This window comes from Calonectris borealis, chromosome 14 (assembly GCF_964195595.1).
Source record: "Calonectris borealis chromosome 14, bCalBor7.hap1.2, whole genome shotgun sequence".
Classification (NCBI taxonomy): Eukaryota; Metazoa; Chordata; class Aves; order Procellariiformes; family Procellariidae; genus Calonectris; species Calonectris borealis.
Window position 1 is genome coordinate 8,743,729 of NC_134325.1, and position 24,663 is coordinate 8,768,391.

Sequence of the window (24,663 nt, forward strand, 5' to 3'; positions counted from 1 at the left end):
AACGCATGCAAACACTACAGCCAGCTGGATAGACGATGTGAGTGGGCACTGGAAGGGAAAAGAAGTGCCACAGCTCCCCGTCTCTCTCCAGATCAGAGCCCCGCGTTCGGCAGGCTGGCTCCCCAGCCCGGTTATAGTTAACCCGGTCCCGCCGAGGTGGTCTCCTGGGCTCTGTCCCTCCGGGGCGCCTCTGCCCTCGCCACCCACGAGAGAAGAAACGTCCCGCGAGGCGCGGCGGTGGCACAGGACGCACCAGCGCGGGATCACCGAGCTCCCGCTTCGCCTGTGCGCAAGGACCCAGCGCCCGTCTGCGCTCCCCCGAGCAGGACAGGGACCCCCGCCGGGGTTGGGGGGCCAGCCGGCACCAGCCCGGCCGCCGGTGGCTCTGTCGCTGCGGGGGCTCCGCGGTCCGGGGAGCCGCAGGGCCCGGGGAGCCCCCGCCACCGCGCATCCCCGGCCCGCCCCGCTCCCGGGAGGCGGGCGGCTCTCAGGGCGCAGGGACGGCGAGCCCGAGCACGATCAATCGTTTCTCCCCCCAGCCCCGCTCCCCTGCCCGGGTCCCCAGGAGGGACCACCGACCCGGCAGCGCGGCTCCCCGGCCCTTACCGAGGCGCGCAGGGGTGCGCTCCCTCCGTCGGACGCCTGCAGCCCCCGTCCCGCAGCCCGGGCGGTTGTAGCTTTTTTGGAGAAGCTGGGAAGAGGGAGAGAAAGAAAGGGGGGAGGGAAGGGGGAGGGAAGGGACTGAGATCGAGGGAGAGAGAAGTATGCAAAGGCAGGAAGTGGAGACGGCCACGGCCAGTGCGGGAGATTAATGGGAACCAGTCACCCGGCAGCCAACAAAGAAACCTGCTCCCCCAGCGCAGTCCGGCCCGGGCTGCAGCCCCGCCGCGGCCGGGCAGCCCCGGGCGGCCGAGCCACCGCTCCCGCCGGCAGCGCTCGGCCCCGGCCCCGCGGAGGGGTGGGCGCCGCCCCCCCCCCCCACGGCCCCAAAGCCGGGTCCTGGCCAGGCGGGCGGGAGGGGAGCAGCCCGCCGGGGCCGGGCAGGACCGGCCGGTCCACGGGGAGATGCAATGGGCAGAGGAGGAGGAGGGGAGAACCGAGCCCCCCGTCTGACCACCACTTTCCTCCCTCTTCCCCGGAGGAGCGATACCGCTTATTTTTTATTTAAAAAACTACGAGTGCTGGGCTCCTCTCCGCGCGGAGCCGCTTGCGGGGAAGAAAGGAAGGAAGGAGGAGAGCGAGCGGCGCGCTTCCTGCGCTCGGGCGCCGAGCAGATGGTTTCAATCAGGGCGCCGGGGATGGGCGAGCCCCCGGGGCGGCGGGACGCGGGGCGCTTGCGGCGCTCGCCCGCGTTTTCCAAGCTCCTCGGGGTCGCTTCGGAGTAACAGTACCTGTGGAGAAAGGAGGGGGAGAGGGAGGCAGCGGCAAGCCTCTGAACTTCATTCCAGGTACCTCGGTTCAAATGCAGCCTACTCAGACCGGCTACTGGCCATTCATGCCCTGCTCCCGGGGAGCGGAGCCCCAGGGGCCCCACCCGCGGGCACGCCCCAGCCGGCGTCCCTCCGCACGCCAGGACGCAGGGCACCGCGCATACCAGAGGGTGAAGAAGGTCTCTGCGTGGCACAAGCGATGAAACACGCATACTCCACGCAGGCCACAAACAGCATCGTGCGGGCCAGCTCCCTGCACGCCGGTCCGTACTTCTGCCCATTTAACGGATGAGAAACCCGCACGAGACGTTTGATATAAAAACCATACAAAAGAGGCAGGATGCTAGCTGTTAGCAGACCCACGAGTATCGCAAAATACAAAGACTGCACCTAAATCTTGAAGTATTATGTAAGCATTTATAAAACAAGTCACTTCACAATATATTAACCAAATGATAATAGGAACAGAAGAAAAATAAAGAGAGGAGCAACACGTGTATTCTGGAACTGGAAATATGAATTCCAGCATTGCACATTTCTTCAACTTTAAGCATATGCTTACTTTCTTTCCATTGACAGAAATGGAACCGAAATGGCGCTCAGCGTTAGGCGAATGCTTATGAGCTTTACTACACAGGATACTTCTCTGAAACCAGAGCAGAGTACGCAGGATAAACTATTCTTGGCTTTCTCCACCTCATCAACAAAATAAGATATATTGCCTTGAGATATTCTGATCGGTCATCCCACACAACAAGGAGATCTGGTGTAAATGTCCAGCATTTCACAAACCCCCATTATATTTCAAAAGAGTGAATGCACAGGAAGTAAGGGTAACTCCCATCTGGATTCTGATGTGAACGTGTGTTTCAAAGCAAAAGCTGTTTCAGCTGTCAGCCTTCCTGGGACAGATGTATTTACTCAGCTGCAAAAGGAGTACTGTGTCACCAAACATCAAAAAATGGTGGGAGTTTAAATTTCAACACACAAGGAATAATTTACCTCCTGAACAACAAGCTACTGCTACAAGTACCTGGCAGGAATATAAGATGAATACAATTTTCTTTCCCCGTTACAAAAATGCCATAGGAGGGCCTTTTCAAGTATATTTCACAAGTGCAGCAAGATAGCAAAGCCATCTGCCTCTCCAGGAGATCAATGATAACAAAGAATGATGCTCAAAGAAAGATGCTCAACTTCCAATCAAGCAGGAAGCAGTCTATTCTGGCTGCTTCTCCAGCACATCAAACAAACATCTCAAACATGCTAATATTGCTTTTATAAAATACTATTTTTCTCCCCCATTTATGTTGCATTCAGTCCCCCAGACCTCAAGCAACTTGGCAACTGCCTAAATTTTCCTTTGACTACAGGAGACCCAACTAAAATTAAGTTGTATTTGAAGATTTAATTGGGGCCTTCAATGTGTTTTAATGAACAAGCAGCCTGTGAAGGGCTTGTTTATTACAGGAGCTGGCTGCTGCTCTGGTTAAGCAACTGGAAGATTATAATAAAATGTAAACTAGGAGAGGATTATTTTTGCTTGCCAAATAGATTACAGCTAGCAAAGCTCCACAAACAAGAACGAAGGACTTGAAAAATCAGGGCCTGCTTGTTAACCTTGGCCATACTGCACTTAAAGAAAGTTTCTGTGCTTATTTGGCCCTTCCTACTGTCACCTCAGTGCAAGCGAGGCTAGCAAAGCCACAGAGTGGCTCTAATTTACATGTAGGCACAATCGCTTTCCAAGCATGCTTGGTAGCTCGGAGCGGCCACTGCAGCCTCGCACGCTGCAGGGCTGACAAGGCCTCACACACATGCGCTGCCCTGCTGGAAAACCCTCCTGGGCCAGACGCAGCTCCCAGGGAGTAAATCTGCTTGTTTGGCAAATCTTGCTTGCAGTAGGCCAAAACACTGCACTTTCCTTTTACTCACCAAAGTGAAAGGGCTTTCTTTTGGAGAGCAGGCGCAGTGACGGTTTGCAGGCGGCCTGACCTGGCTGCTCAGCTGGCGCTCTGCCCTCTTACCAATACCTGTTTCACTCAGCCAGCCATCACTACGCACTGTCATTATTATTTTGTACCTCATAAATTTAAAAAAAAATAACAGGGAGTACCGCTTTCCATACAGAGACACGAAGCCCCCCGGGCACGCCGGCACCGGCCCGCCGCGCTGCGCCTGCCTCCGGCCGAACCGGGGCTCGGCACCCTCCAGCTCCTCTTGGCTCTTCCCCGTTGTCGCCCGGCGGGGACAGCCGCGGAGCAGCACGCGGGCGCCTCACAGACCCGCCGCCGCCGCCACCAGCAGCGGCACCGCTGAGGGAAGCTCACGGAAAGCCTGTGGGACGCCCCTCCCCCGCCCGGGGCGGTGGCTTTACCTCAGGGCAGGGCAGGGCAGGGCAGGGCGCGGGCCCGCCCCAGGGGTGGTGGCGTGAGGGGAAAGCAGAGACCCCCGACCTCTGCGCGGGACCGGGCGCCCGGCGCGATCTGCGCCGGTGCCACCGGGCGGGGCGGGGCGGGGCGGGGCAGAGGCGGCACTCACCCGCGGCGGGGCGGGGCAGCGCAGCACCGGCGGGGCGGCGGCGCCCCCTACCGGCAGCCGGGGGGGGGCGGCGTGAGCGGGATGGGGGTGTGGGCGGGAGCGTGTGGGCGGGGCGGGGCGGGGCGGCGGCGCGTGCGCCCTGTGACGGCGCGCGGCGGCGGCGGCGGCGGCGGCGGGATGGAGGGGGCGCGCGCGGGGCGGACGGCGGGGCTGGCGCGCGCCGTGCTGGAGCGGGCGCGGCAGCGGCGGCGGCGGCCGGCGGGACGGCTCCCGGCCTCGGCCCCGGTCAGTGCGGCGGCGGCGGCGGGGCGGGGGCGGCCGTGCCGGCAGAAACGCAGCGAAATAAATAGAAGCGCCGAGGAGCTGCGTCCTTCAGTGGCGGCCCGGTAGCTCGTGTGCTGTAGAGGCCTAGCGTGCGCGTATGTGTGCGTGGGACCGAGCCATGTGTGCGCTTTAATGAGCGAGAGGCATTTTAAAATGCGTAGGACAGTTTCACACTCGGTAACTTCCCCCTGCGTTCTGTCTAGTCAAAGCCAGCACGAAACGGTCGCGGGCACTGACAAATGAATTACCAGTGCTTTGCAGGACGGCGGCGAGAGGCACTCGCTCCATCCGGTCACCCCTTGGGTGTAGCAAGTGCCTCGGTGCTGCCCGGTGCCTGCGGCGGGCGTTGGAAGGCCGACGTGCACGCTGCATTAAAACCAAGCCCCACAGCGGTGGGCACACGTGGCTGTTTCACCCCAGAGACAGCCTCCAGCGCTAGCCAGTATTTTGCTATTCAATCACCTGACACTTTCTACTTCTAAGCAATGAGCACCATATTATGAGTTACAAAAAATGTCTTTAATTGCAGGAAGAAGATTCAGAACGTCTCAGTGCGGCGTTCGCTTCAATTGTGAACTTGATGAATCAAGCCACAAAGGAATGCGAGGTGAGGTTTTACCCCCAGCCCTGTGCAAAGGGGAATGCCTGTGATGTGCCTGGCAGAGCCTGTTCGTGCTACTTTTGCTAAAACTGCAAAAATTAGACTTCAGTTTTGCTCATTGCATGGCAAGAGCTTAGCCAGTGATCCTGCGATGCCAGCCTAGATTAAGAAACTTGGGGCATTCGCCATCGTGTGGTAGGTTACGTGGTAGGTTTTACCAGTGTTATCCTGACTAACTGGTACCACCCTAGTTGATAAACAACACTATCAGCATTTTCCATAGACAGTACCAGTAGACCAGTACAGCAGAGGGTTTCTCCGCTTCTTGGTGGAAAGGCAATATGGTGAGAGAGACAGAAATGTCAGATGATGTCAAATTACGTTGTGTCAGCCACTGTGTAGCCTTGTCGCATGTCACAATGTACAGAGTTGTTTCCAGTGCTGCAAAGTACTTCTGCACCTCTGCTGTGGAGTGGCTTTGCGACAGAGTAACCCTTTGTCTTCATCGTGCCAACCGCTCATGCTGGCTGATACAGGCAGTGTGTTCTGGGTGGCAGAAGCAAGGGAGAGTTTGAATCTCGAGCAAAGAGATTGCTTTGTGTCACGTGTTCGCTCTGAATTTAGAGTTAACCTCCCCAGTATCGTTCAAGCAAACTCAATTTGGGATGTTGCTACTGCGGGCTGAGGATAAGGAGTGTGGGCTCAGTTCTGAGCAGCACCATATCTTTATTTGTAATAAGTAGAAATTGAGAGGTATGGCATACAGCTGCACAGCTCCACTGCTTTCATGTTGGCTCTGGCTGCCGGGTGTCATTACTCTTCTGGATAGACAGACCGGGAGCCCGCCTCTGCCAGCTCGTCCTTGTGAATGCAGCCCTGTAGCCCAACTACTGCCTTAAAGTCTTAAAACTCCATCGCAGTTTATATCGTTTATGCCCTTCAGGATCTGTTATCATAATGCAGCAGGGAGCTCCTTGTCTGCAGAGTTAATAACAGAGGCTAAGTCTTCAATTAAATTAGAGAAAACAGTAGTTCAACACACACCAGATGATTAGCTCTTAAGCAACTCCTTTATCATTTCAAAGCACTACATACGCAGTAAGCAGTCAATCCTAAAACAACTCGGGCAGAAGGGAGTTTTACACAAGATGAAACAAAAATGTAACAGTGTATAGAGACTCATCCTATGCCCTGTTAGGAGTATTAAAGTTGGAACAAGGAGTGGATGACTTCCACATTTATGCATCAGCCAAGACGGTGCTGCTTCAATCGTCTTCTGTAGAGAAGAAGAGTCATAAAAAGAGGGGGGGAGGGAGGAATTCTCAGACCCACAAGTTCATGGATAAAGTTTACAAAGTGCAAATAAAAATCCACAGCCAAACATAACCATTTAGGCACCTGAATGCAAATGATTAAAATTGTGATTTAATATGAGTTGTTTAGAGTTATTAAGGGACCAAAGTTTACCCACATTTCTTACCAAAAGTTTGATTTCATTTCTTTGCTCTGTGACATCATATAGAAGAATCCAACTCATGTTCTGTCATACAGAGATGCTCCGTAAAGCGTTTTCAATAGGTCAGAGTATTTGATGTATTTTGGGACGTAGCTTGACAGTAAACCACAATACAAGCAACCAAATCTGTTGATGTGTGCATAACCTCAAGCAATAAAGCACAGCAGTAGATTTGGAAATAAGAATTGCTATTGGCCTTATTTTTGCTAAGTTTAGTCTTGACAGTCAGAGACAAGGAAAATAAGTGAAATAAAATAGATATTTTGGAACTTTTGGGTCCCTGTGATCAAAAAGGTAACCCTGGGAGGAGTTCTCTCGTGACAACAGATGGCAGCAGAGCTGTACTCAAGTATTTAATTTGCAGCAGGGAAGATTCAAGTACCTTTACTGTGGAGCCAGAAAAGGGCTGCTGTGGACTTAAATACAATTCTCAAAACCACTATGCTGGTACCAGCCTTGAAGACACTTTCGCTTCTTCACCAAGTCATTTTTCAGTATTAACTGTGTTCTGCTTTAAAAGCACTGCTCCTGCATGTGCCCTGCAGAACCAGTCTTCACTGGCTAGGTTGCAAAGCATCTAGCTTGCCCATATATCCTATTAAGGACCCATTAACTATGCCTTCTTCCGCCACAGCTTTTCTTGAAGAGCCTGATGAGGTAGATGTTTCCAGAGCATTCCTTCTGATATTTTCATGAATTCAGTTCTGAGGTGTCAGAGAGTCCCTATGTATTGTGCTGGGAGACAGGCATCTAAAATCAGGGCTGACAGTTTTGTACCAGAAGGCAGATGCCCTGTGGACATCCAGGCATTGTTTTCATCCTCGCACGAGAACAAAACCACCAATTAATACAGAAGGTCAGTAGCTGTGCAGTTCCACTTTTCACTGTAAATCTGCAGTAGTTGTGAGCATGGCTTTGATGCTTCTCCACATAATATTCTCTGTTTCTATTGTTGTCCAGAAGTACTATAGCTTCATGGCAGCCTGTAGATGCAAAGAGCATGAAATCAAACACATCTGCAGATACCATGGCAGGCAAGCAGGGGGAAGAGAGCTGGAGTCCTCCGAAGAAGAGGCAAGTAGATGGTTTTGGTTTTGATTAAAGGTTATTCCTTCCCTCGCCATGGGACAATTGTTATCCATCTAGTGCCTGTGACACTTTCTTACACTAATGTATGCGGTTTGACATCATGGGCGTATGAACACCTGGACTGATCTGAGCCTTCTGTTGGGGGAGCGAGGCAGAGTAACTTCTGATGGCACCAATCAGTCCTTTTGTGGAGGGGATAATTTCATGGACTTCATAAAGCATCCCTCTCTCAGGGGCTGAATTTGCCTTTTGTGTTGTATCGTTAGAAAACAGTATCTCCTTCTTTCCAGAGGACTGAAGACTTTGTAGCACCCAGTCAAGCTCAAACGTTCCAGCAACGTGTAAGTTTGTAGAATACTTTGTTTTCAAATTGAACATAACATTTCTTATCATTTTGCATCAAGCTGGCTAAAATTTGTGGTGAGGTGTGGAGACTTCGTGATGGCACAGAAGATTAACCAGTGGTGCATTCACAATCCTAATGTATGTATAGGTGGGCAGTAGAATGGGCATACAGAGACTTGCACAGTTAATTATAAACCAGATTGTGGCATGCTGGCATGTAACCAGTTAAGAGTCTACTTTATATTTCGGGCTGGTACAGAATGTCAAACACTGTGATTAACTTCAGGCTCTTGTGAATTACATCAGCAACAATAATCCAGCAGTTCTCCAGCCTCACCTCATTTGTGCTCCTGACACATTCCCTGTGCTGAGGAAAGGCATGCAGCAAGGCACGCAGCACTGGCAGAGCCAGTTATGCTTGGCCCTCAAACAGTCTCTCTGAAGTCTCCTGTTCCTCAAGAAGAGAAAACTTTTTTTATTTTTCAAAGCCTAACACCTCACCAAATCAATTTCGGGAACTTCTAAGCCACATGGAATCTGTACCACAGTACAAATTAGTGGGAGCACCCTTGCTGTATGGATGTTTTCCAGGTTTATGTTCAAAACCGTTTAGGTTGGTAACTTTCAGTTTTGTGAGGTAGAGATTACAGCATGTTGATTATTTCCATTGATTGAAACATTAGATTAAATACTTTGAGTATGGCACTTGATAATTTTAGTATTGACAGAAACATTTTACAGTTTTGTCCACACTGCCTGTATATTTTGAAAAATCTTAGTACATTTATATAGCAGCTGAAATGTAATTTTTTTACCCAAATGCAAGATTTTTATTTTTGCAGGAAATCTAAGATGACTAAACAGTAATGAAACTTTTTTTTTCCCCCTAAAGACCAGACAAGCTTCTGAAGACATCTACATTGAAGTTTCTCCTGGCACCTATTCTGTCACAGCAACCTCAGTGGACATGGTGCAACAAACCCATGTGGTGGATGTCAACGCAGGACAAAGTGTTGATTTAACTTTTGTTCTATGATGTTTGTTGTTTCTTGGCAATCACAGGAATAAAATACAAGGCTGTTTTAATGCATGTAATGAACTATGTATATCTTTTTCTTGTTAGCACTTTAATAGTATCCTCCTCTTTGGGACTCCATTTTTATGGCCTGTATATTTGTTTTCTACTTAATGCAATTATATGCAGCCCACTTTGTACACTGATTTTTTAAATATTTGTACATTGTCTGCCTTAAATCCAATTATGTGACTGTGTAATTCCAGGTTCTTATGCTTTAAACAATTAAAGACACAATCAGTGGAATAAATAAATAATTTAGTCTTTGTGATGACAGCTTCTTTTATATTATCCTCAGACAGAACGTCCACGTCATGTTCTTGACCACAGAAAGTGTGATCCGTGTGGTATGAACATGGATGTACATTAGCTTCTGTGGGCTGGCACTGATTTTAGAGCAGCTGGCTCACAATGCATCTCTCCTATCTGTACTTTTATTAGTCTGATAAATAAAATGCAAATGAAATTCACTATCTAGGACTTCAACTCAGGAATGTGCTTGAATATGTGTCAGATGTTCAGTATAGGAACGTCAACTACTGACACTTCAAGTCCTGTCTCTTTGCAGGCTCTTACCTAGGCTGAACACCAGTTAGCTGCCTTTTTCGGTAGGTGGTAGGATACCCTGTATTGTCTCCTGTTTCCTGCAGGGGAAAAGTACTGCTGAGCAACTGCATGCTGCAGCTTACGGACAAGTTCATATGCTTTAAACATGAGCAGTCCCACTAACAAGACTCCCTGGATGCTTAACTCTCCAGAAGGATCAGATTCCATGGTTAGAATTAGTGACATGACCTATATATAGCTGTAATCTTTTTGTAGCTGATGGTATTAAGGTTTCAGTTAATTTTCACAGGAATATATGATTCAGTGACTTGAATGCTGGATCTCTAAGCATTTTTTGTTTGTATCTACAGTAGCAGGTCCTTTACCCTCTGGCTACTTTCTCTTCTGCTTTAATCCTGAACAAAGCATTCTCAGCTGTCAGCCTGAATTGTTTCTCCATTCCTTCTGGCTTTCTACAAAAACAAATCACTATGCTGAATTCCTCTGGCTGACTCCGGAGAACTGTAGACAAATTGGCGGTTTATTAGACCCTACTGTGCATAGCAGTTTACCTGACCTCTCCAGAATTGTAAAGTCAAGTCCAAATAATTAGGAATATAATATAACACCTTGGAGTAAAGAATGAGGATGCTGAAATTCGATCTGGGTGGAAATAGAATTTCTCAGTTATTAAAATGATAGTTACCCATAAAGATATTCTACAGAGACAGTACGTAAATCAGCACTTGATTTGCTTAATAAATGTAACACTGATATAGTATAAGCAGTTTACCCGAAATTTCAGCTCCTGAACTTCATCAATTATACATTTATTGAATTCTGGTTGATCATGTCTCTCTCTGCTTTGTTGCAAGTGAGCTCTTTGCTGTTTTTTCTGTCTGTCTGCTGACATGGTCTGTGTCGTCAAGTTTGTTATCTCCTATGCAAGTAGCTTTACGTTTATCATATGACTCTGTTTTCTTTCTTGCTGTTTTATATCTTTGTTTTTCTGATGCTGCAACACCTTCTTCCTGGAAGACAGAAAACAAATCCCTTGGAAGTCTAAAAAAAGCATCAGTGTCTTTGTAACTGCTGCTTTCCTGGCTGTAAGATAGGTACCTCTGCCTCCCATAGCTTTAATAGTGGTATCATTTCTGTGCTAGAACAAACTTTACTGCTGAAACACAGAAGTGCACAATAAGACTAAAGGTTTTTCAGAAGCTGTTAGGTTTTGACAGAAATCTTTGCTCCTTTAGAAGTTAGGAGTATTTTTGGTGACTACAGTGGGAGGACATTAGCCCCACGGAGAGCACCTCTGGGAAGCCTGCTCTCTAGCTTCACGTGTTTGTTGCAAGTTATTTCTGATGCAGTCTGTATTATATGATAAAACTGCTTCAGCTATCTCAAGGAGTAGCAATGTATCTTCTGGTTTTAAAAACACCAAAGGCTATTTTACAAGAATAAAAGTATGTCATTATACTCTGTATTACCACATTGCATCCACTGCTGTGATTCATGCTGCCGGTTTGGGGCTAGAATGAAACCACTCTGGTTTCTTTTTAGTTTTACCAAAAGGCAAAGCAAGTCACGTCAGGGCACAGCTGTGACACTTGCTAACATAGAGCATGTCTCCCTGGAGCTCCATACTGGCCTAAAAATTCCTAGGAAATTAATTACAAAGGTGTGTAATTATGATTATTTAAATAATAAAGTAGAAACCATATAGTTAATAATTGTGAGAATACAAGGTATATTCCAGGATATTCTCTGTTCACTAAGACATGTCATTAGCAGATTAATCTTCTTCTAAAGAAAATCATGCAGGTTTAGCACGTTCAAAGTTTTACTCTGCAGTCAGCTCACAGTAGCAAGAGCATGAAGGTACAGAGGAGCTGATATTTGACTTCGGATATATAATTTGTTAATTGTACCCCTGCTGCTCTTGTGCAGAGCAGTGTTTCTGTTCATCCCGCCATTCTCTTTCATCTTCCCCTTCTTCCTGCAAGCTTTTTTCTTCCTCTTTTCCGTGCTTGCTTTTTTTGGCGTTCATGTTCTGATTTTTTTTTCCCAAGTTTTTCTAAAGCAGGAGGGGACCATGGCCAACAAGCCAGGCCTAAAAATCAGGGTGTTGTCCTTGTTCCTAGCTGTGACACAGTTTGCTTACTCTGTATCTCCTAGCTTCAGGGTAGGGATCTGCTCTTTAAACGGCTTGCTTCTTGTGAGGGGGTAAGAGAAGATGCTCAGTAAAGACTGTTGACTAAAAAATCTGCTTTTATCTTTCAGAGATAGAGATCGTGACTATCAGAGTTTGACTGGCAGAGCCCAGCACCTTTTCAGATTGAATCTTGTCTTGTGGTTTTTTGCTGCTGACAGTCACATCTGTCCATTTCCAGGGCCACTCATATAGGTCCCTTCTTCCATAGGACTTCATTGGGTTGATGTCAATGCGCATTTGGCAGGTTTCTGAATTGAAATCTGCATTATTGAATGCTCACGCAGTTACTGGCATAATCTTTTCCATTTTACCAAGTAGCTTCAGCCCTTCCTTAGGGTTTGGGGATTTTTGTTTTGTATAAGTTAGTGGAGAAGTTTCCTGCCTGTCACAAAACTGGTGGATGGCCTTAGCAAGCAGTTAAGTTAGAAACGATGTATTTTTCTAGCCAAATTCCAGACCATTAACAAGAATATTTCTTCCATTCAAACAAACTGTGTGCTTACATAATTACATTATTAATACAGCTTACCTTACCCCCAATGATGGCTTGAAATCTCGGTCTTTTAAGATTTCTTTCATTGTGAGTTGCCCTCTGGGAGACTGCTCGATGGTTTCAAACATTGCACTCCAATTAGCCGGGGCAAGACAGGACATGTCCCCAGCGGAGATGGCTTTGGATTCCAGCTTGCCCTTTGTACATGTGCTGCTGCAACTGCCAAGTCCTGGGAAGGAGTAAAATTATATCTAAGAATGAAACCAGAACTGAAATGGAGAAACATTCATTTTGGAAGAGAGGAAAATGCACTTTAAGCCTGAAAGGAATTATTTCAGGTTATTCTGCATGGATTAGCTACGAAGGTTAATGAAGATGTTAGCATCATAAAAAGCATAGCAAAATGATGGGGAACAAAGTCAGAGAGAGATATCTATGCTTCCAAATGAAATTCATTGTTCTGGTAGTTTTCCATTGGATGAATTGCCAAAAGAAGAGCTAGCATGCAAGGTGAGGCAGCAGAAATGTTGGGGAGGGGGAAGTATTGTATCAGAGACTGAGATGCGAATATATAGTATTTATACCAATAAACTACAGGCAAAGTGACTGCCCATATGAAGGGGGCCCAGAACACATTTGGTTTTTTCCCCTCTGGCTGCTGCTTCCCTGTGGGGGTGTTAAAAGGTACCTGAATTACTGGGATGGGACTTGTGGTGGCTTCTTTTCCAGTATTTCCACTTGGGTCTTGCAGAATCCTTTAGCCTGGGCTTCTCAAGACAGCCGGAGCCTGTGTTAACAGCACTGTCCACCACAGTACTCTTAGTGGGGAATGGCTCCTGGTCCCACTCTGAATCAGAAGAGGGGGAAGACGCTGCCACAGCTGCTGCTTCTTCTTGTTTTGGGCCTTTCAGTTCCAGAAGGCATGGAGAGGGCTCGCTGCTGGACTCTGCCTCTTCAGTTTTGCTCTGAAAGACCAGAGACCTGGATGGAAGAGGCCACCAGGCATCAACATGGGGACGGCAGCAGCAGATGCACCTTACATATGCTGACGAACAGCATATACCACCACAGTGATAGTGGAAGTGTGGCCAGCAGGGTGAGCAGAGCAAGCAGTGCTTGGCAAGGCTGTGTACAGCACAAACAGGAATCAGGGCTGGTTTAGGACTGCAGGAGAAAATACAAGAGTTAGTGTCTGGACTTTCTCTGGGCTTCACCCTGCTGGTGAAGGGCATGTGGATCATCTCTACAATCCTCTCCCACAGGCTAGGAGGGATCCACAGAGCCACGCCTCGTGGGAGTTTCACTTCTTTGTCATTCCAGAACTGGACCATAATTTCTTCATCTTCTGAGGCTGTTGAGAGAAAAGGTAAGCAGCCGTAAGCAGCTGGCCTGCCTGGGCAGTGCGCGTACACAGATCAGGCTTTGCAGCTCTATGCACTTTCTGCTCCCGTCAAGCAGTAGGATCAACTATCACCCCTCTCTCTAACACCTCACCATAACGTCATGGAGGGCGGAGAGGGCAGCTAGGGCACCATCGGTGTGACAACAGGCCTGGCAGCATCTTTCCTCCCCATTTGTCATCAGATGAATAAGACAATGTTGACTGAGTAACTTTTGTTATTACTGCCAAAGTTAGCAGTAATGCTCTGAGAAGAGTAGTTGGAGCTTGACTGTCAGACATGGGAAAAATGAATGAGCTGTTGAAATCTCCTACGTTTGGGTGATAAAACCACCCCTAGATGTACCATTTGGTACAAACGTGAGCATTCAAGCACGGATGGGTGCTTCCTGAGAGCTGTCTCACTTGTATCCCTCATGAAAAGGCCACTGTCCTTCATATGGCAGACACAGCCTTGTCCGAGCAGAAATAGCACATCTGCGGACACGGAAGATGTCATTTTTATGAGTCACAACTTCCTTGGGGTCAGACTGGTGAGGTTACATGCAGATATCCATCAGCAAGTCCCATCAGCTCCTGCAAGCTTTAAGCAACACTAAACTGTAGTCTGTGCACGGCTTTCTCTGGCAGTAGCACCGCGACAAGAGTTTATCCTGACAGTCTCACTCATGTTCCGGAGCAAGGCGAGGAAGAAGAGGGCAGCATCTTTCTTACCTCGTAAGGGGTCCCTTGTCTCAATGCCCGTGAGGACGGTTCCTGGGCCGTACCTGGCCATATCTGGCTCCCAGGGTGCCAGCACTTTGTCTCCAGGGAGTAAGGAGTGCTTCATCCCGTTCACGTATTCCAGGATGTCATCCTTTGCTGTTTTTTGCACACACACTGGATGCCTTCCCCGTGACACAAGTGGTTTGGCAAACTCTACCAGGAACATGCCTCTTTCACTCTGTTACCAGGAATAAAATAATAGTTCCTCTGAAAAACTGTCCGTAATGTGACAGGTCATGTAACCTTCACCAGGAGGCCATTCTGTGGCTATGGGGCTAGGTCAAAACACCAAGCCAGCCTGAACAGTAACTAAACGGTGTGCAGCGTTAGTCCAGCGTTGAGACAGCCAGAAAAACCTCCGTGAGGCTCACCAGAAAGCAGGCGGAGCGAAGCACATGTACAGATTCACTGCCGCTAGCACCTGCATTTTCTTCCCCAAGAGAAAAAGCTATAGAGAGAGTGCAACTGGATTTCACAAACCACACCACGTGCACCAGATAACAGGGGACACTGAAGCCGTCCAGACCTGTTCTTCAGTCATGCGCAAGTCCTTCCTCGTTACATACAACACTCACTCTGCTTCTCGGGGGGGTTGTTGGGAATTTTTATTTTCTTTTAAATTAAGGCCTGTCAAGAGGCTTTCCATCAACAACGAAACGAGGTACTTCCCTGTTCTTGAGAAAGAATAGGCTCTTTTTTCTGTTAAGTTTGAAGTGCTAACAAACGAATGAATTAAAGCTTTCACTAACATTTCTGAAAAGACACCGAGCCATTGGTCTGCAGCTGACTCAGGCTGGAAGTGTGTACATAAAACACGAACGCTTTTCCTGTGCTATTGATGGTTCTGTGTCTACACACAACAGCAGCCGGTGCGCGGCTCACAACAGCACTCGCGCCGCCCGAGCCTGGCTCAATGCCCAGCGCCAGCAGAAGCAGAGGGCTCCTCCTGCAAGGTGCACACCACCGCTGCTCCCACCAGCAACTGGAGTCTGGGAGCACCCATCTTCTGCACAAGATGACGATCACCATGCCTGCTCACTCCTAGAAATGGACTCCAGAAAGGAGGCTGAGCAAAGTAAGGACCTGGTCATTATTAGTTTATTGGTGCCTGAGGCTGTGCTGCATGCAAGAGGCTCACCCAGCATGCCAGGCAGCGGGAGGTGAGGACAGCCTGGAATCAGGCACGTCGGGAGCGTTATGAATCGACGTAACCATGAGCATCAGCTGTCCTCGTGATCTGTTCTCTAATTCACGCACCAGCTGAAATCAAAACTGCCACACTAACCTCAGGCGGTGCGTGAGGACCGCTGGCGGACCGGACACCCTATTACGCATGCCCACGAGTACTGCACAGCAGCCGTCACTCACCTCTATCTCCTCTTTTACTGTACCAAGGTAATAAAATCCATCTTGTTCCCCTCTCACCAGCACAGGGACGTTGCTGTCTAAGCCCACGGATCTCCCCGATGCGCTCAGCCTCTTCCATGCTGGGCCAGGGGAGGGGAGGCAGTGGCTAATCCATCGGCACCTTGAAGAAAAGAAAATGGGTCAGCACTGGGAGAAACAGCTTCTGTAGGTCATGAAAAAGAAAAAAAAAAAATCTTATAAGATTTAAGAACTGGATCACTCCACCTCATTTTGTAGCACTCCCACAGGCCAAAGCATGTAGGAAGAAACAGAACTTGCTTGTGCTGGGACAATTCCTTGCTCTTGGGGAAAAAAACATCAGTGCCTGTTTTTACCCAGATTTCTTTGGGTTTGGGCTTAGAGGAAGTGAGCCAGGAGTGCGCTGGAATCCTGGGCCAGCATTACCTGCAGTAGCCCCTTTGCTGTTTACACGGCAAGCCAATGCAACCCTTAAGATCAGGAGAAAGGATCCATGTCCAGCACAGAGCACAGCATAGGTGCGCTCGAGAGCGCTGTGGCTGATGGTTTACACTGGGGCATTCAGGAAACAACAGAAAAGTAGAAAAATAAACAACGAAGCTGCTGGTTGATGACAGGTTCAAGTTCAAAACAGGAAAAATAATCCCCTGTCACAAAGCATTAGAAACATTTCACAGAAGACGGCTGCTAACACAAGATGCTTTGATTTATCCAAATAATATTAAAGGAATGTTTCTTTGATAGCAGGTTTACTCGGGCTTTGCTTTTCATAATCTCCGGGGTAGCAAATCACTTCAATACCAGTTAATACCATCAAAAAAACTGCCAGTGCAGGGGAGGAGAAAGCTCAAATGATGTTCAAGATGCTAATTTATTAATCTGACACACCGGCCTGTTTTATCCTATTAGATATCATGAAAAAGAACAAATCACAAGAACTTGATTTTACCTCGGGGCGGTGAGGGGCTCGGCGATCCAGGCGGGATGTGCTACAAAAAAGCTCCTGCAGCAGGGGTGGCCAGTAGGTCTGACGCTGGAGCACGAGAGCTTGTCCAGAGCTGGCATCGCACTGCAATACCTGTGACCCGTAGGCAGGAACCCTTCCGAATGAGCCATTCTTGCAAAAGCAGCTACCTGCAGGACTCGGTCGTGATCTGTTGGTAGAAAAGAGACAACGTACTGGCATTTTCCAACATAAGCAACTGCTTTCCAGTGTACCTCAAGAACCCAGTAGCTTTTATTAATTGTTTTGTTTTGTTTTTTTTTTTTTTTTAATTTATTGTTTTATATTATTATTATTATTTAAAAAGAATTAATTCAAAATATCCAGACTGGCATTTGGTCAGATGAACCCATATCACTGACTGCAGTGATCTTCAGTCTCCCAAATCCCAACCTGGTAGAGGGACAGAAACATCCAAGGAAACTAGAAATGCTGTGAAAATCCCCAGGAAAGCAAGAGCTTTCACCTCCCTCCAACTTCTGTTTCCCTCTGTAACACCCAGCTCTCTCTTCTTAAACCCACGTTCTCCTTTAAAGCTTCCCAGTACACAATCCCAGCCAAACCTTCCCCATTTTACAAGCTGAGACAGCGACTGCAGCTGAAGTTGACAAGCTGAGTAAACGTGACAGGTTTTGAACATGATGTTAGATTACCGTTGCCTGTTACTTGTTTTATTTATAGTGATATATTAAGAGGAAATATTTTGATCTTTCAGCTGTCCTGTCATGTTTTATAACAGTAGGATTATGGCTTGCCATGAGAAAGAATGAGATGCTGAGATTTGACAAGTGATAAGTATTCAGAGGCTGTCACGGTAAGACTGATGATGTGATGCTATCTCTGGTAACCTGACAAGATGTAGTAGACAAGCTTCCATTCCTTTCTCTTTTTTTTTTTTTCTTTTTTCTTTTTTAAATATTGCTTAGAAATGTTTAGCATGCTTAGGGTAAAATTTGCATGGAAATTCAACAACATATAAATTTTAAGTGTCTACTTTACAAAATACAGTTTAAGCACTCATATTATATTTAAATATTATTTTGTCTCTTATCTAAGAGATATGATCTGGGAGTCCTTTTTATGTAGACTCCCAGATATACATAATTTCAGAAAACTAGCACACCAAATCCAGCAAAAGAGTGGATTAACTGCTGCAAAATGCATCTTTAAGTCAGCAAATCAACACAATATATTCACGTTTCACAACTACACAAACTCCGCTATTATAAACCAAAACAAGATGGAATCAGTAATACTTTGCGAAGAAATGCAACTATTAATTCTATCAATTAAAGCACATTTTAAACCCATTCAGCGCTGTTACTGCTGAGAGCCAGGTCCCCTATTTCTGTATAAAACAGGGCACTGACAAAGGCAATTGCAGAACACTTTATGAGATTTTTTTTCTGGATAACTCCAAGTACTTCGACACACCGAAGTTTCAAACTTACCAGCTATTGATAACACTACATCTGGTCGATTTGGATTTAGTCCCAATGCAGAAATCTTGCCCTTTTGCCTGTTTGACGCAGGCAGCCCTGTGCTGCCAGTGTTTCCTAGTTGCTACGGAGGTTGCCACAGTCGTTACTGCCAGGATCGGACACCCTGACCTTACCGGTTAAAAACCAGCGGAACGTGACTCCGGAGAGGACCATTTGCCTGCCACGCACCCGCTCAATTTCCAACTCCCCGTTGATCTAGATACGGCACTGCGAGACTGCAGGGGCAGAGAAGGGATTATGAGAGGGCGCAGTGTCCTCTGGGCTTTCTGCCTACCAGTGCAGGGCAAAAAAATAGCATCACACGAAGGTACAGTTCAGATTTAGAAAAAAAAAGCCCACCACCACAGGGTGTGACAAATAAATTGGTTTGAAACGCAGATAGAAAGGTTGAAGCTGAGATCAAATCGCTTTTCACAGTAAAGGGAAAGGATTAATGAATTCTACTTTTTTCCTGCAAAGATACGTATCAAAACCATGCCAGAATACAATGCAGAAATCTACCTGTTGATCTCTGCTATGATCCCTAATCTTCATTTCCTCCTTAACAAATGTTAACTCTTTTTCTTTCTTCTTTTTTTTTTTTTGGGGGGGGAGGGGGGAAGAGGGGAGGAATACTTAATTGTATTTTGTAGGCATTTTTCAATTCACTGCTATAAAAACAAGATAACAGAGGGGATGATTGCAATTAGGGACAAGGATACAGCAGTTCGGAAGTCTGTAACCATTTTCTGTACATTCTGCTGCCCCCACAGACTACCTGCTCTCATGCTGTCAGCAGAATTGTTGTTTAATATAAATAATACAATTCCCTTACATACAGCAAATGTTAAGAGCACTTTGCCAGTTATGAGCTAAAATCTCTTCACCATCTTCACATAAATCGATTTTATACCACTTAGCTGAAACCATCAATAGTACAGAGGAACAGACTGGCAGGTCGGGGAAGACCACCCCAGACCTCAACCATTATCAGTGAAAGCCCCGAAAAATTTCTGTTGCGGGATTTTTTTTCCCCAAGCCCAAGACCTTGCCAACTCTCTTTATACTGTGTATTGTGTCAGCAGTCCCAGTAATTTTCAAGGGCACTGACAGCTGAAGAAGAATCCAATTTTCAATAGAAATTAGGTTAAGTCAACAGTTTTTAATGGGATTAAAATATTCATTAATAAGAAAAGGATGGTACAGCATTTGCAAGTCGTCATGCTCTTCCTATGTTCAGTAACCATGCTTCAGAGAGCAGCTACCCTCCTCTTTTTATTTTCCCCCTTTTAAACTAAGCTATCCTTTCTGTTGGCATCTAACAACATGCCTGGGAACCTTTAAAAAGGCCTTTTAAGAGTAACACTGGCAATTAGACCAAAAAATCTTTTAAGAACGTGCATGTGAGAGTAAACCAGTAACATTACAGAAAATGAGAGGAATCTCAGTCCCATCAGTGGAAAGATTTTATTTTAAAGCATGCAGGTTGTGATGATACATACAGTTACTTCACACGTATAGGTATTACATTTTCGGTTTGGTGACAATTTTAGAAATGTTTTCTGATTTCCATGAATTAACTAACTTAGGCCATTCAGATGAGATTTCCCCCGTTGTCTTGTTTGTATCTAAGCGTAGTTTCTATCTGCAAAATCAAAACTCTTCTCTGTGGGCTATACTGACGCGTGCTATGATCTGCTCCTAAGATGTGCCAGGAATGTGCACGTCATTAATAACGTAGTGGCTGCTAGGTTCCCAGAGAGGATACCTTTTGCTTGGTTTGGAACAGTTTAGATCGTCTTCAAAAACTGGTTTTGTTTGTTAATTGCTTTAGGTGCTTGGCTTGGCTCCATGACATTTTTTTCTGCCACGACAGAATCACTGTACAGAACAGACTGTAGGTAGGTAATGTATTTTATTGCAGCACGGAGCGTCTCTACTTTGCTGAGCCGTTTCTCCAAGTATTCCTTAGGTAGGTGATGCCTCAGTTTAGCATAGCCTTCATTGACACATTTAACCCTCTGTCTCTCCCTCTCATTCCTCTTCCTAATGAAAGCTGGCCCACAGGAGTACTCACTTCTGCGGTAATTGGAATGGGGCATTTGGTAGGGAAAGGTGCTGGGCTCGCTGTAGAAGTTCTCCGCGATGAGATGCTCAGACATGAAAGGAAGGAACGACAAATCTTCGGAGCAAGTGACCTGGTTTGGTGTTTCTGGGTACACGTGAAACGTGACCACTGGGTCGGCACAGAAAGGCCTAGCCAGCTGTATGCGCTGAGTCTCAGTGCAGATGGACAACTTCTCCATGAGGTTACGGTAGCTTTTGCCATCCATCAGGTTCTGCATTTAACCTGGAAATGCATAATTACATAATAGTTTAAACAATTCATACTGAACAGTAGAAAAAAAACTCACCCGCACTTACCAACACTCAGCATTACTGACATTTTCCAGAAGAGACTTTTAGTGCATTTGTGACATTTCAGAATGGTGTTGGAAGATCGTTACATAGAGCAGACAACGTCCCATGTGAAAACACAAGAAAGTGCAAGTCAGCAACACTGATTAAAATAATTCACAACAGATTTTAAGAAAATAAAGCCTCTAAAGCTTCCTAAAGGAAACACCAAACAGTCTCCTTTCACCTCAGCGTTAGAAATGAAGAGAATCTACCTTTATGTACTCCACATAGGTCCAGCTTGTTCCAAATCCACCAAAACTTACATCTCTACAGACAATACACAAAGCAGGCCAACATCTGAGGCATACTCTCCACCCCCTTCTCCTCCCTGAAAAAAATTAAGATCTACAATTCCAGTAACAGGCTCCCTATCCATACCAAAAAGCCTTCAAAGACAAATTCTTTTTTCTCTCTATTCATTTGATGTCTCATTCGCTGTACTATCTTAATTAGATGGAAAACTTGTGCAGGGAATGGATCTCAATCTTAATTTTATGTCTGTCAGGTATTACATCCATTCCACATAAAAAATTTTACAAGAAGTTTAGAGGATGAATTTCTGCTAAACCTGACATCTCCTTGGGTCCTCATGCTCCTTCTGCACTCACCTGCAGATTAAACACAGGTATGAAAGACTAAATGCAATCCTAACTTTATTATGAAACTTTATTATGAAATAATCAATTTATTAAAGGAAAAAATGCATGTCCTAATAATATTGTTCCAATTATAAATTACTTTACTAAGAAGGGACTGCACACAGTCGTTGGGGCACTGCTAGAAACCTGTAACTCAGACTGGCCTACCAAAACCAGAGACCCTCTCTTCAGAGCAGCATTACAGCAGGTGTAACTACTCAAATCACCCTTATGTATTTATTAGAAAGACAACCTTGCTGTGTTTTATAGGAAGTTACATTATAGTGCCTTCCCAATATCATTATTCAAACAGCTAAATAGCAGCATAACTGTAATGACTGTTACCTAATAGCTACTTAAAAATAAGTTTTAAATAACTAGTTAATTTTTAAAGAATTACTGTGATCCATCCTCACGGATTGCAAGCAATACTTGCCTACACCGAATCTATCAAAAAATGCTCTTACTCACCATCCCCTTCCACATCTGTACACTGCTGTCTAAAACACTTAGGTTGTATTATACCCTCTAAAACGGAAAACACACCTGAACACTAAACTAGGTTACTGGAAACATCTAGATTCCATTCTCACAAAAACCTTGCAAAGCTTCAAATGTTCCAACCACAGTTCCATAACATAAACGGGATCCCCTTAATTCTTCACAAGGATATGGGGATATTTTCACGTTTTCTAATGACTTCATACCTGCCACGTTTAATACAGAAATAATTTTTACTCAGTATGGACTTATCCTCACAACATATTCTATCAAAATGCCTCTGTATTCAGTGGTGTCTCTTTTTCTAATGCACATAGATCTCACAACAGAAATCCTGTGAGTTAAGAATTCATTTATAGCATGCTGTTAGACAAGAGAGAGTCACACGCATCTTAAACAGGTACTTCTGTAGGTAGGCTGAAAGCATGAAGACACATCCATTTTACATTAATATACACACAGAAAATCAGAGGTGAATATATACACTCGTTATAAAATGAAAATAGTAGACAAGTCATCTTTCCCTTTTCTTCTTACATAGCTTGGGTTGTCTAAAAACTTTCTACTGCTAACAACTTAAAACCATTATCTGAGGAAAAAAGTCTGTTACATAGCAAAAAAAAACTTTATAGCAAAACATCACTATACAGCAAGAAACCAAAACCCACACAACCCCTCAAGAGATATTTGCAGTATTTGTTGCTTAGTACTGACCCTTCTGCTGCGTAATAGCATTACATAAAACAGGTACCTGCTGCCTTACTACCTGCCCGAAGTGCAAAATACAAGTGTTAGGATCGTTCTCCTTTCAGACTAGAGACTCACCAATCTTCAGATGAAAGTAAAATCCAAGGAAACAAGACGTGCTATTTTAAGACTGGTGAATAATACCTGAAAGAGTCTGAATGATATTAAAAGAAAGAAGTTAATGTTCCATTTTTCTTACACCTTATTTAATAGGTAACATATCAAACACGATTCATTAAAAAGCTACAGAAGCACTGTTACTGAAAAGCTGGTAGAAGTGATTTACAAAAACATTGATATTCAGTGAAGATCTGTTGCTAGATACAGCGATACACAAGTCTCTTACCTGAATTATGTAGCTTGTTCCGCTGAGTCAATGACTGCTGCAATTTATAGTCAATTGACAACATGCAAAGTAGCTTACAGTTAGATCTGCTCATTTCTGGTTTGGCTTTTCCACCCACACCACAGCTATGATGGCAACAAAACTTGGCATTAAGGGCTAGAAATTTTAAAACTGTATTGGACACAACCAGATCACCTGAAAAAGTAATCAGGAATGTACTTTGTTTACTTCCTGTACGTATTCTGTTACAATTTATTAAAGCAGTATTTTCATTTATTGGCATTTCGTACTTTAATGCCTAAATATAACAATCAGCTAGAATTTAGTTTAATACTTACCATCAAGGCATAAGCAAACTAATTTTCATAGCTTCATTTTAAACAGAGAAAATCAGCACTTATTTAGAAGAAACTTGTGATGGATTTGTCTCCAGATTAGAGGTGAGGACACACATTACTTAGCATAATACCCTCAAATTTTATCTTCATTATACCTGTAATTTTGGGAAATCCCCTTAGTGTTAAAAGTGTAACACCATATAAAAGGTCTCTAATAAATCATTATGGAGGTAGACAAGACAAGATTTGAAAACAGTGAGCAATCAGTAGCAAGACAAACGTTTTAAAGTTTTGCTTAAACTTAGAAACACAGTATGGAGCAATCAGTCTGTATAATCAAATATATATAGTACACAGATGCTACATATATCAGCATATAGCTGTCCAATTGTACAAGTGCAAGGAAAATAGGACACCTAACTCCAAAACTCCCAGATTTTACAGGATTACCTTGACACTTTAGACTACCTCACTATTTGGCCCTTCTATCGATCAAAGTAAAACCATAAAAAAAAAATCCAAAACCAAACCAGTTTAGCTTAAAAGTTTTCAGACAACACGGTAAGATTAGAAACACTTGATATACTATCAAGAGAGCTACATACACCCAGTTTTGTCTTCTTGGGACTGTCAGCCATCAAAGAAAGCATTCTGCTTCTGCTGCCCTTGTGTGGGGCCACAACAATGCTGTATTCTGCATCCTCCTTCCCACGCCAGCTTCAGGCCCACCAGAAAGGCAGCCAAGAGGTAGAACATCTACTAGAACCGGTAGACAGGCACGTATTCAACAAACAAGTTACAATATTTTTCTTTAGGGGACCCCAGGTACACCACTGTCATAACCAGTTATTGACTCATCAGGGTGGGATGTTGAACACAGTAACTGAACCCAAGTCTGGATTTTTTTTTTTTTGTCCTGTGAATCCATCTTGTGCCTTTTTTTTTTTTTTTTAATTTAAAAGAAAATCCTGTGCCTCCACCAATTAGCCACCCATTACAATTCCTTCCAGATTAACTCAGGTTTTGGAAGACTACAGGACTGACAAGAGAATGAAGCTCTGTATCTGCAAAAGAGCTGCAGCCAGTGCAAATGACGTTATGGAGCAAGGATGTTTCCCCCCCGATGTGGCGGAGCTATGTGCACAGGTACAGTTCATTTCCCATGCCGCTCTGTCCCCCAGGCTGCGGGCTAAGCAAGCCAAAACTGCACCCAGCAACATATAGTACTGTTCCATGTACCGTTTTGTTCCACACTGGAACTGAAAACTGCATAAGACAATAATGTAACTACATATGCATAGCTAAGTTTGAGTCAGGGATTAAAAACTTTTTGCTGAGCCTTTCTTTCCTTTATCTAAGCACTGAACAAGTGCATATTTCTACTCTGAAGCATTTTCAGAGAAGTGCTTTTATAGATGGAATTT

General features: G+C 45.4%; 2 protein-coding genes across 2 annotated transcripts; one reads left to right on the forward strand and one right to left on the reverse strand.

Annotated features, from left to right (window-relative positions):
- The first annotated feature begins 4,148 nt into the window (after positions 1-4,148).
- Positions 4,149-9,166, forward strand: AKIP1 (A-kinase interacting protein 1). Its single transcript, XM_075163121.1, has 5 exons — positions 4,149-4,256; positions 4,825-4,902; positions 7,373-7,486; positions 7,792-7,842; positions 8,739-9,166. Exons 1-5 carry the CDS (start codon positions 4,149-4,151, stop codon positions 8,880-8,882), a joined length of 495 nt encoding a protein of 164 aa, XP_075019222.1. The 3' UTR covers positions 8,883-9,166.
- Positions 5,948-24,159, reverse strand: C14H11orf16 (chromosome 14 C11orf16 homolog). Its single transcript, XM_075163119.1, has 10 exons — positions 23,845-24,159; positions 22,902-23,096; positions 16,675-22,709; positions 15,708-15,867; positions 14,289-14,517; positions 12,864-13,526; positions 12,217-12,404; positions 10,261-10,498; positions 9,498-9,565; positions 5,948-7,395 (listed from the first exon to the last, which is right to left on the reverse strand). Exons 3-8 carry the CDS (start codon positions 16,839-16,841, stop codon positions 10,316-10,318), a joined length of 1,590 nt encoding a protein of 529 aa, XP_075019220.1. The 5' UTR covers positions 16,842-22,709; positions 22,902-23,096; positions 23,845-24,159; the 3' UTR covers positions 5,948-7,395; positions 9,498-9,565; positions 10,261-10,315.
- Positions 24,160-24,663: the final 504 nt, after the last annotated feature.